The 12,211-nt window shown below is 35.9% G+C and overlaps 1 protein-coding gene across 4 annotated transcripts in view; it reads left to right on the top strand.

The window, feature by feature from the left end:
• ANKRD12 (ankyrin repeat domain 12) overlaps positions 1-11,869 on the top strand; it is a 64,243-nt gene extending 52,374 nt beyond the window's left edge. For all 4 annotated transcript variants that reach the window (XM_065830570.2, XM_065830571.2, XM_071804243.1 and 1 more), the window contains 4 exons: positions 5,588-5,686; positions 7,256-7,399; positions 10,181-10,276; positions 10,589-11,869. In XM_065830570.2, coding sequence (XP_065686642.1) covers positions 5,588-5,686; positions 7,256-7,399; positions 10,181-10,276; positions 10,589-10,774 — 525 coding nt within the window. In that variant the 3' untranslated portion in view covers positions 10,775-11,869. The remainder of the gene's footprint in view (positions 1-5,587; positions 5,687-7,255; positions 7,400-10,180; positions 10,277-10,588) is intronic.
• Positions 11,870-12,211: the final 342 nt, after the last annotated feature.

Raw genomic sequence — 12,211 nt, forward strand, 5'->3', positions numbered from 1 at the left:
GGTTTAAGTTAAGTTTCGTAATAGCTGAAATAGGCTGAGCTTGGTAATGTCAGAATTAAGTGGTATGTGATTGTATGTCCATTGCTTAAGATGTGTCAAGTTAGGAAAAGTCTGAGTTTAGGAGGAATAGGGAGAATATCTTAACCCTTGAATGGCAAAAATGCCTACTAAACCAAACTGTTTGTGTATATGGCATTTCACATGCACAAGCCAAGCATCCAGCCTTCAGCCTCTGTATTTGAATGGACTAATTATGTGGACTCATTTAAGATAACTTGCCTCTACTTGAGATGTCGCCTTAGCTTTTTCCAATAGAGCTGAAGATTCTTTTGATTGAGAAATTAAGACTAATTTCATGTATAAAACTAAATTTTAAAATATGTTTGCTTCATTACAGAGGTAGTCCTAATTCCCATATAAGGTGTTTCCTCTCATTTTTCCCCTATGTCTGCCCAAGAGAATTAATACATGTATCCTCTAATGTTAAGTTCCCTCTTACTTGATGGTGACCACAGTTCTTTGAAATAAATAGATCAATTATAGTCTGAGGAATATGTGGGTAAGATGACCAGTTTACTTGGTCCGAAGTGGACTAAGATGTATAGTAAGCTTTGCTACGATGTACCAGGCTGTCAGCCGTCCCCAGTCTAGAAATCTTTCTCAGTAACTGTTACAGCTTCTATCATATATCTTCATCACCAGAAACAGAGGTATTTTTTTTATATAGCAGCTGCTAGTCAAGTACATACTGTTTCCAAGCTACAACTCACTGCTTTGGCATCACACTTCAGTGCTTAATTTGGCATGTGTGGAAAATGGAGAAGCACGGCATATATTTTACCCTGGCTCATCTTCTACTTGGGCAATAGAATTCATTTCACTGGCATAAATGGCAATGTGTGTAGGCACTTGAAGAAAAGGAGAGTTATTGACCTGATACGAAAGCATTGCTCTTGCTTTCTTCTTGTCTCTCTTGCTGTGTATAACAGGGACTCTGCAGTTCATGAAGATAAATTTAGGTAGTGGGATAGTGAAAATTCTTTGGTAACTTAGGTTCAATAAATATCAGAGGCGAACATGTGCTCCCCATTCTTATGGCTTTTAATGAGTTGTTGAAAAAAAAATTCTTAAAGTGAATAAAAAATTTGAATACATACTTGAAGAATTACAGTTGTTGATTTTTATCTCATTAAGATCTGAGTTGCTTCCGTAACTCAGTTTTAAACTGTTACTTGTTTTGTATATGCTTTTGTGACACTATTAATGTTCTCCAGTTGTAGAAAGAACAGGTGGAGCTTTTCATTGCAGGCTGTTAGGAGCAAAAGACAGAAAAATGCTGAGAAGCCAAAATAAATTATTAGGAAATTGGTGTTTATTTTCATTAGATGTAAAGTGTAAGAAAGTGGCATGAGTTTTCATCTGAAGAGGGAGATGTTTTAAGCATTTTGTTTTTCTGAAAAATTATCTACAATGCAACTAAATTGTTTGTTCAATTACTGTCATTTGTGTAAGCACACAACTTTGATAAAAATCCTCATTTCTTTCCACAAAGTAAAGGATATGATTAAATTAGTAGTAGTTCAAGTTTAACTTCTCTGCAGAGCTTGCTTGTGTACACAATTTAATAATTATATTTTTTCACCAGTAAAAATCAGAATCATAATAGTTACCACTACAAATACCATTAAAAGGAGTGTTGCTAAATCAGAGATCATTTCATGTTCAGAAATGAGTGTTTGTATATTGTACACATTGTTCACCAGTGCAAACATAAGGGCTATGTTTAGTCTCTCTACAATTGTGGAATATTAGTAAAATGTATGTGTTGTTATACACATAATGTATAATTTAAGATGCAACTCTAAAATGACCTTTCTGTTGGGATAGGATTTTAAATTCTTCCTTTGATTCTTTAATGATTCTCAATCTGATTTTTATCTCATTAATTTGCATAGGCTATGGGAAAGTAGATATCTTTCTTAAATTGTTCCTGGATTTTAGATATCATTGTGTGGAGGTCTATGTGAAGACAATCTATTTAGCTCTGACACTCTGAGACTCAGAATAGTTTGTATAACATACTGTTCTCTGCATTGGAATTTTAAGACACGCTATAGTTTATCTGATGAACTTCAAACATACTGTAGGTGGGAACCAGGAGATGGTGCGATTAAGCTTGATTTCCAGAGCCCTGTTTATGTACTGGAATTTATGACCCCGTATCACCTAAGGCTGTAAGAATAGTTATGTATGAATTGTGGTTTCCATTTCACCAATGCAAATACAAAAAGTAAGATGGGAGATACTGGATCAGTTTAAAACTGAAGGAAACCAATCTGAATCTTCTATCACAATAAATTTAAATTGTATTTAGCAATCTAAGAGGCAACATAGCTACACCAGTAGTTCTGCCATGTTCAGTCATCTTTATCTGTATTGCCTCCTGAGAAGAGATAGCAATATGATTCATTTCCAGCTTCCAATGGCTATCTAGCAGAGGTTTCTAGTAAAAGGGATTCTGTCTGGTCTTTCTGGCATTGCTGCAAAAACTTAAGTGCCTACAGATTATTTTAGTGGTGTTACCCAAAACTTGCTTACCAAACGTGTGAAATATTATAGCAATAGAGCAGGCCAGTTGATTTGGATGGCATGGGTGAGGGGAGATAGACAGGGATGTGTGAAAGTAATTGTGGAAATTTTGTGCGTGTGTGAATCTGAGTTAGTGTTGTTCTTTTTTGTAATGGGCAAAAATGAGGATTGGAGGTCTACAGAGTGAAGAGCTGGTGTTCTTGTAGTTGTTAAGAAGGACACAAGGCATGCAAGAGACATTCTTAATTGATTTTATGTCTTGGAGATGGTGAGGGTATGTCTTGAACCTTGGCGACTACTGAGCAAACCTGTTTGATGGCTGCCTTCTAGTGAAGTGGAGCAGAGGGGAAAGGCTGGGTTCTGGTCAGGTTTCTGGATAGTTTCTCAGACGGGGATTACAGAAGGCTCGAGAAGGCAGGTCCCTTGGTTCCCTCTCTTCTGGATGGAGTCTGGTACTTACCAAAGTTGTTTTGGTTATATAAGAAACTGAAGTCACCTTTTCCTTGTGGCATTCGGTTTCATGCTCCATCCTTGCAAGTCCGACATACATGTTCGTGGTTTTCATACGCGCTTTTTGCGGTCTCTTTACTCGCCGTCTCTGAGTGGAAGATCGGAGAGGCTCCTCTGGCTGTTGCAGCGCACACCGTGAGGCTGCCACGAGGGTGTGCAGAGGCCTTCCGACCTGTCAGCGACCAGTTCTGGCGCAGCGTGGCTCCGGGGGGCGCTCGGGGGGCCCGCCGGGGTCGGCAGACCCCACCCCGGGGCGGGGTGTCCCCCATCCTGAGGGTGTCCCCCGGCCCCTCACATCCCGCCCCTGCCGGCGGAGGCCGCAGGTCCCGCCCGCAGCGTCAGGGCGCCCCCTGCTGCTCGGAAGGCGCCTGTCCCGCCGCGCTGCTGCGCTGGGTGATGAAAACCTGGATGTGGCTGGTCGGCAAAAGCGGGGTCTAGTAAAGCAGTTCTAGGGGCTGAAAGAGACGCTTCGTAAAAGCTGCGGTGTAATAGCAGCTTCACAGAAGCAGAGTTATCGTCTACGTATAAAAAAAAAAAGTCCTGGCAAGTTCACTCTCCAGATAATGAAGTCCTTTCCAGTTGTTTACTATGGTGTTGATTCTTATTTCTGTTGCAAAATTAAATGATCTATAAGATTAAATGAATGCCATTTTATAACAATATTTGAAATAGTTCAGGTGATATGGGTGCTCACCAGCTCTGAAATTTTCCTTTCTGGATAATTTAGCTGCATTAACTCAAATAATATTTATAGACAGATTGTTTATCTTGCTGCTTATGCTGTGTGTTTCTCTGTTAACAAAAGCACAGAGATTTTTGAGAGATCAAGCTTTTATTTAATTAATTTTACTAAATTCCAAAAGATCTTCAAGTATCTTGTCTTATTTTATGGAAGACTATGATAGCACTTCTGTACTGTGCCCTGAATGCAAAGTTTCCAGGCAAAAGTAATCTGCAGTCTGTCTCAGCCTGAATTTAAACATGCTGAAATCCATTATGATTTAGACAGATTATTACTGCAGTAGGTGTTTGTGGTTTGAGGGTTTTTTTGTGTGTTTGTTTTTAATACTGATATGTTACACAAAATGGCATATGCCATTAACATCACTGACTGGTTTGGGAGCCAAATCGTTTTCATTGAGAGAAGTGTATCTTGCTTAGCAGTCTGAAATGTGAAGGAGTTGAATGTCATATCAAGTAGTAACTTAAGGAATGCACCACAATTAGTTATTCAATATGTTCTTTAATTCCAAAGACACTGGCTAACTTCCAGTTGGGGGAAAAAATTGTTCTGAAATAATTTTCCAACATACCAAAAATTATTCAATTATTGTTAGATAAATCACTTTGTTATTGGAATGTATAGGAGCGGAATTGATACTAGTAATGCAATGTGTCCATATTTTCATAATGTATATGTTATTTCTTATAAGTTGTAGGACCCATATTGTTGAATAGAATTATTTTTATGTGTTTGTGTTAGGTGCAAGGTAGAATACAATACCTGTAGGTATGCATTTTAGCTGTGCTTTCTAAGTATCAATGGTAGTAAGCAGTATTTTGTTTACTTTTAATGAGTCAAAATATCAATGTTCTTAACATCTAGCAGTTGTTAGAAACCATGCTGAACTGCCAGGCAGAACTTGCATAGGGAAACCAAACTTTGGGTGGAGCCTTAACTCTCTGAGATGTTTGTTAGTTCCTTCTCAAGAAACATCTGATTTCTGCAATTGCCATGAGGGCTCCAGGTGCCTTTTCAGTGTTTGTCATACAGTCAGGATGGTTGTTTACTATAACTGACTAAAAATGTAAAATGATTAGAGTATAGCCAATCAATAACAGTGGTGATAGCTCACTCAAGTATTTTTATTTTTTTTTTAGGCTTTTAAAAAAAAATATTTGAATAACAGACAGGAGGAGACTCTTTTCCAAACCACTGCCTAGGGCTTTAAGTGTACTCTTTGTGCTTGCCTGTATTCTGCATGACTGTAAGGTTAGGAATATAGTAGATTATTTTTTGTGCCATATAAAATGCCAGTGACACAGTATGGATGTATCAAATGACTTGGTTTTTTTAGCAATATTCTTATTTTTCTTACTGTGCTCTTATATTTGGCTAGGCAGTTTTGAACTTCTCGAACAGTTGTGCTCTGAAGTCTGAAACTGAAAGCAAGTTGTATTTTTACTATCATCTCATGTATAGACCTTTTAATGAATAGCTAGGGTATGCTGACAATGGTTAAAACCACTAAACAATCTGAAATCTCATTTCAGCTGGGTTTATTAATTTAATGGCAAAGAATCCTTAAAACCTTTCATGGTAAATAGATTGAAGTCACATAATTAATGGAATGTACAAAACTCTCGTGTTTTTCCTAAAAAACACCTTGCTTATGTTTTTTTAAAGAAATGCTCGAATCATACAGCCAGTGTTAAACATATGTTAAATACATATTCACTATACTATTTATAAAACTTTTTTCCACAGATTACACCACCTCCGTCACTGTCGGACCCACTTAAGGAACTGTTTAAACAGCAGGAGGTAGTAAGGATGAAACTACGTTTACAGCACAGTATTGAAAGGGTAAGACTACAGTAGTTTCTTGGTTTATCTTCCAGCTTCAAGCTTTAGGTTTTTTTTTCTTTTTCAGTGGATAGACTACATTTTGCTCAGTTCAACAGTGCTTTAGAAGTAATCTGCCTTCCCTCCAAATTTAGGAATTGCAGAAACTTGTAAATACCAAAAAAATGGTTTGGATACCTGTTAGCAGAAAACTTGAGTCAATAAGACAGCAGTTTTTTCCTGTTAATTGCTCTAAGATGTGGCCCAGATTTTTCCCAGGGGCAGTGATGAGTGAGAAGAAAGCTATGGCCTCTAGGTTTGAAAGCTAATAGTGGTTGTAAACTTCAGAACCAAATTGACTGAATTAAAATAATTGAAGCAAGAATATATCTTGTGTTGGTAGAATACACATGGCTCTGACACTAAATATTTGCAGTATTCTGCTTGCAAAAACTGCCTAAAATTATGTTAGAGCTACATCTGTATGCTTCACTGAATTTGAACATCGGAATTGAGAAAATATTCCTGGTTTAAGAGTATTCTTTATTTTTATGTTGCCCAAACCTTTTTCCTTGGCAGCCAAGATTTAGATGTCTTGGCAGTATTCTGAGCCAGGTTGCTTATGGACACAGAATGTATGTTAAAGGTTTCCACACAGTTGTACAAGCAGCTGGCTCATTAAAACCTGATGTGCTAAGGTTTTTTTTTTTTTTAATAAGTTGATTTCAATGTGGCTTAACAAACCAATTGAGGGAGGAGTTTTACTTGAATTTGGTATTTCAGTGTAGGGATAAAATATGAAGTGGTATGTATAAAATATATAGGGGTAAAATACGAAGCACAAAGAATGTAAGTGTGGCTCAAGTTCTGACTGAAAAGAAATTAGTTGTAACCAAAGCAAAGATGCTACTTTTTCTGTTTTCCAAGCTTTTATAACCCACTTTCTTTTCTTTTGATAAAAATTAGGGTCATTATGTAGCAGAGCAGTAAACACACACATACATTCTTTTATGTCTTATAAAATTGTGCATATTTTTAGGTATTTTGCTCAAATAGACTGTTCTTCAAATCAAATCCACTTTACAAAACTATAAGTCAATTTTGGCCAAGTAAGCTATATTTTCTTGGCTCAATTCAAGAAAGAATCTTTGTCCAGCTATGGATTTATGCATTTTCTTCATGTTGTATAAAATAAAATATTTCACACAGCTGAGACTCATAAACCTATATCCCAGTGCTGTGCTCCTTACACCTTTTATCTTTCACCTTCTTCATTAACTAGAACTTCCCTCAGTAGCAGTAAGTGGAAAATCTGGGTATGACATTCAGCCAACAGTTGGGGATGGGGGCGTGGGGAGAGAAGGTGTTTTCAGTTCTGACATTCAGATAACACTCTTTGCATCATTAAATTGAAATTTTGGATTTGATGAGATGAACAACTGCTCCTCCTTCCAACAGCCCATTTCTTGGACTGTTCAAAAGTATCAGCGCTAAAAAGAAATGTTTAAATGAAGACACGTTTTTATTAATCAAACTGAAATGCTTAATTTACCAGATGTATATTTATATGTTGATATATTTTTCAATTAGGAAAAGCTTATTGTCTCTAACGAACAAGAGGTTCTACGTGTTCACTATCGAGCAGCGAGGACGCTAGCTAATCAAACACTACCATTCAGTGCCTGCACTGTTCTGCTGGATGCTGAGGTTTATAATGTGCCTCTGGATGCTCAGGTAAAGAGGTGGATTTCAGAATTTCAGACAAAAAGGTCTTTCTAGCCTGACTCAAAAGGGAGTGTCTGAAGAGAACTCTATTCCCATATTGAGATTGTTGTTGATTTGTGTGGAATTCAGATTTTGCACATTATAGATTGTTACTTTGATTAGGCCTCATTTGGGTGTACAATAACGAGAGGATATGGGTATATCTGCACTGTTTTTCTTTTTTTACTGTGTCTGGTTTCCTTTCACCTCCAGAAAGGATGAGAAGGATAAAATTAGAACATTGCTGGTTTTTCTGAAATCAAATCTCATTCATAAACAGAATATATTTTTGAAGCTTACAAATAAAGCTTAAACAACAAAAATAAATTATCAGAATATAAGATCATTTTCATCACTAGTCCAGAAAATCAGAATGCAGCTGTGTGTGAAGTGATGAGATTTGGAAATGTTTTGTGGAGATACTCACATAATGCTTTTCCTTTCTCTATAAAAGCCCATAATTAGAACTGTTCCATAAAAAACAGATGACCAACAGTGAAATGTGGAACATTACCAGATTAGATTATTTTTTTAATTCAAAATCACTTCAAGCTCCATATTATTTACATGTTCAATGTTGGTATGTAGCTCCTGATTAAAACACAAAATGAGCAGCATATTTCATAATCTGTGTACTTTTTATGTACTACTACTTAGAGGTTTGCTGCAGCTGTATCTGAGGGAACATAATTTCACCGCGTTGGTATTTTGTGAACAGGTCTGCTAACTAGTAAAAATGGAAACGGCATTCAGAACCCGTTTCAGTGACTGTGAGGAGCACATAATGCAAGGGAGAAATTTGATATTGTAGATGTAATAAAAGTGTTGATGCTGGGCATTTTAAAATGAAACACCTATATTTCCGACATATGTGGAATTCAACTTTAGTCCTGGAGTGCCTTATAGCATTACTGTAGTTTCCAGTGTTTCCTCAGTCTGTTGGTACATTTTTCCCCATCTTTAAAGAACTAAAGCTGCGCTAAACAAGGTGATTGAGCAGGAGACAGCAGTTTTATGATGATTGTGTTGTCTTCCCATTTTAAGCTTTGTACTGACAAATTTTTAAATAGTCATTTCCTTAGTAAATATAACTGATAGGGCAAAAATGAGATTTTTCTTTTAGAAACTTGAGCTACATCTGAGTTATGGATATAACTACATTTTTATAGTTAGCATTTGACAATTGATTTTAAAAAGCTGATTCTATATTTGAATTCTGTGAAACAAAATGAATCTTTTTTTGGGGGGAGATAAGTGGTTGTGGTCCTGTCCCCTCTGCTAAGTACTGCAGCTTTTTTGACTGTTATTTTATATATAGTAACAATAGTACTAGTAAAATGCCTCTCCTTCCCCCTCATGGCCTCAATAGCTTTGTGTTTCAGTCTGTGGTAATTTTTCTTAGAGATAATACTGCTCATAATGTTCAGCGAAGTATTACATTTTTTTTTTTTTTTAATTTCCATTGAAATCCATGCTTTAAACTACCAACTTGATGCTTTGATTTAAATTTCCTTCATGGGAATAATGTAGCTGCATGAGAAACCATTCCCTTGTGATGCATTCTGCCCCTTTCCTGTCAATGTGCCAGCAGCTCTTCATTTTCTTTCACAATGAAGAAACCTTTTTGATGAAACTTTTCTTGTATTTGAGCAAATAGCTGGGGAAGATTTGTAAGCAAAGATCCAGTTTATTTTGCAGGAAAATGACCATCTCAGAAGTGCTTTTATGGGAGGTCTGGGTCTTTGGAGGTTTCCCTTTATGGCTGCATGTGACGGGGAGACCTGGAGAACTGTTCATTCTTTTGCAGACCTATGGGCCAACCCAAAGGTGGGGAGGAAAAAGGCCCAAATTTCTGGTGACCGGGCAGTTGGTCACAGCTCAGGGTGCAAGATCAGTGGTGTTGAGGGCTCTTTCTAGAACCAGCCTGTTCAGCTGTCCTTGATACCTGAACTCTCAGCTCTTTTCTAGATATTTCAATCTTACCAAGTTTTTTTTGCTGTTTTTGCCCATTGCTATAGTGTACAATTTCCTACAATGTTGTCTTTTTTTTTTTCCTAAAAAAGTAACAGCAGCTTATTCTGTTTAGCAATTATTATTTAAATGTTAAATTGGAATAGTCTGGCATTAGGAATATCCATAGATGATATCGTTTCTCACAATGGGCAGATGTAACATTCCAGATTCTTATTAAATAGTTCGTGTTTTTTATTAGAAAGTAATTATTTCATTGAGCAGTGCATTAAAACATGTCTGCTTGCTTTTTTTAATCTGGATTTGGTTGGATTTTTTTTTAAATTTTTGCTTTTGAATACTTGTGCAGCTAGTCAAGTTATGCTACTTAAGTTTTCCTTAATTAATTTCTTTGGCTTTTCCTGAAGGAATATTAATTTAATTTGTTACTGAATTTTAAAGACAACAGAGAGCAATTTTGTGGACGGATCTGCCTTGTACTCATTGAGACTTTAAGGTATAAACCTTTAAGCCTCCTACTCTACGTTTCAAAAACCGGGTACAGTAAATAGCTTGAGGGAATCTGAAAATATCCCTTTTTAGTGAGCAGCTGGCTCACAGTAGAAGTGGTGGTCAACATATATGCTCATATATATCTTCATACTTTGACTCAGTTTATTTTTCCATCTGTGGCATTCTTTACGAAGGTCCTACAAAGTAGATTTTCTGTTTTAAAGTATGTTTAAGACTGAATCATCAAATAACTTACAGTTTGAATATTTTTTTTTTTTTTTATTACAGGCTGATGACAGCAAAACATCAGTGAGGGATCGATTTAATGCAAGACAATTTATGTCATGGTTACAGGACGTTGATGATAAGTTTGACAAATTAAAGGTATACTACTGTCTTTCCACTCTAATGTCACTACAGAGATGAGATTAATAAACAGATGAAAAAATAGTAGATTTGTATGCAATACCATAGGCTGTTGTAGCAGTTTTAAGTGCAACACAAAGGAGGGTCTGGCAGTATAAAAAACTAACCTTTGTTGCTATATAGTTCAATGGAATAATCTGCAAATTTCTGAATACATACTGGAGGATATTACTTACTACCACGAGTGGCCCATAGATATTTTTACTATTTTCAAACTTGTTGCGATATTTTTTTCAAATACTGAATAACTTTTTCTTAATTTTAAAATAGACGTGCCTTTTGATGAGGCAGCAGCACGAAGCAGCAGCTTTAAATGCGGTACAGAGACTGGAGTGGCAGCTGAAACTACAAGAACTGGACCCTGCTACATACAAATCTATCAGCATTTATGAAATTCAGGAGTTTTATGTTCCTCTTGTTGATGTTAATGATGACTTTGAACTGACACCAATATGACAACTAGCATCTTCTGGCTCACCCTTTACCTTGGACAACTAGAGACTGAGGTGCAGTGATACACAAAAGTATTCTTCTTTTCAGACAGAGCACTTAATTCTGTGGAATACTACCTTTCTCAATAATTCAGGTGTTCCTTCAGAGAAGTGTGGCATGGGCTCTTGTTCAAACACAGAAGATGGATGCTCATTTTAAAGTTGGTTTCCCAGTAAATGCCATTATCTGTATTTAAAAATTGCCTATAGATTTAGAGCTCGTTGCTGAAAAAGATGACAAAACGTGGTGAGTTAACAGCGCTGGAAGCTGTTAACAATTAAAACAGCCACCAAAAAACAAGTGATACTTAAAATCTGCTACAGAGCTTTGTATTATGAAGCTTCAATAACAGTTGAACTCCCACAGAAAAATGATGAAAAAGCCTGTGGAAGAAAACGTAAGACTTGGAGAAAAATATTCTATTAATCTTATTATATTTTGTAAATTACTGTACAGTTTTCTTTTTGGAAAAAGATGTAATATTGTCTTCATTTTTAAATAATTTATTTTATACATATTGTGCAAATGTAAATAGTCTTGTAATTAATGTTCAAACCTGTATAAAGTAGATATTTTAACCGTAAAACTGTTTTTGTCTAATGTTTTATTGGACCAAAGTTGTAGTTTTTATTAAGTGTAGTGTGTTCCTGGTTGGCAGTTCTTTTTCGTATGGCATGTGTTTGATTTAGCTGCTTGTCTCATCAACATACCTGTAAAAGGATTGAAACTGAACTGTATTGCATGCTTCACAGAACTCTTAACTCCTTCACTTCAAACTGATACCTAAGCAATTGTAATATTTACAAAATCATATTTCATATTAGTCTGCTGTTGTAATGCCATACCTATGACTTACTATACTGAAAATATTTTTGTGTAAAACAAAAAAAAAACCTTTTGCTCTTATATGGTGGTCTCATAATAGAGCCTATTTTTTCCAACAAAATGCCTTTGAATGAAAATTCTTAAATTGTATATTGTCTATTTTAATATTAATCTATGGAAGGATATGTAAATACTTGTAAATATAATGTTTAATAAATTTTATTGGTCATGTTATTTGTTGGAATTTCTTGATATTGTAATACTTGCTATATCAAATCTTAGTGTTCCTGAAATTTGTAAGGACACTCAATGAAAAACTTAAAAAAAATTCCCATGTTGTGAAACCTAATGCTTTTTTTGTTCTTCGTCCTGTTAATCAGCAAACAGTTAATTATTTATTAGTAGGAGGTTACAGATATTCATGGAAAAGATTTGTTACTCTCTGGTCCATAAATTATTCAAGAAGCCTTGGGATCAGATGTCTGTGAAATTACTTCTGAAAGAAATGGGGCTTGGGCAGGAGACCTGGTAACCCGGAAAAGGTGTTTAAAGTACTTCATTTGGACTGATTTTAAT

The sequence above is a fragment of the Patagioenas fasciata genome, chromosome 2, assembly GCF_037038585.1.
Source record: "Patagioenas fasciata isolate bPatFas1 chromosome 2, bPatFas1.hap1, whole genome shotgun sequence".
Classification (NCBI taxonomy): domain Eukaryota; kingdom Metazoa; phylum Chordata; class Aves; order Columbiformes; family Columbidae; genus Patagioenas; species Patagioenas fasciata.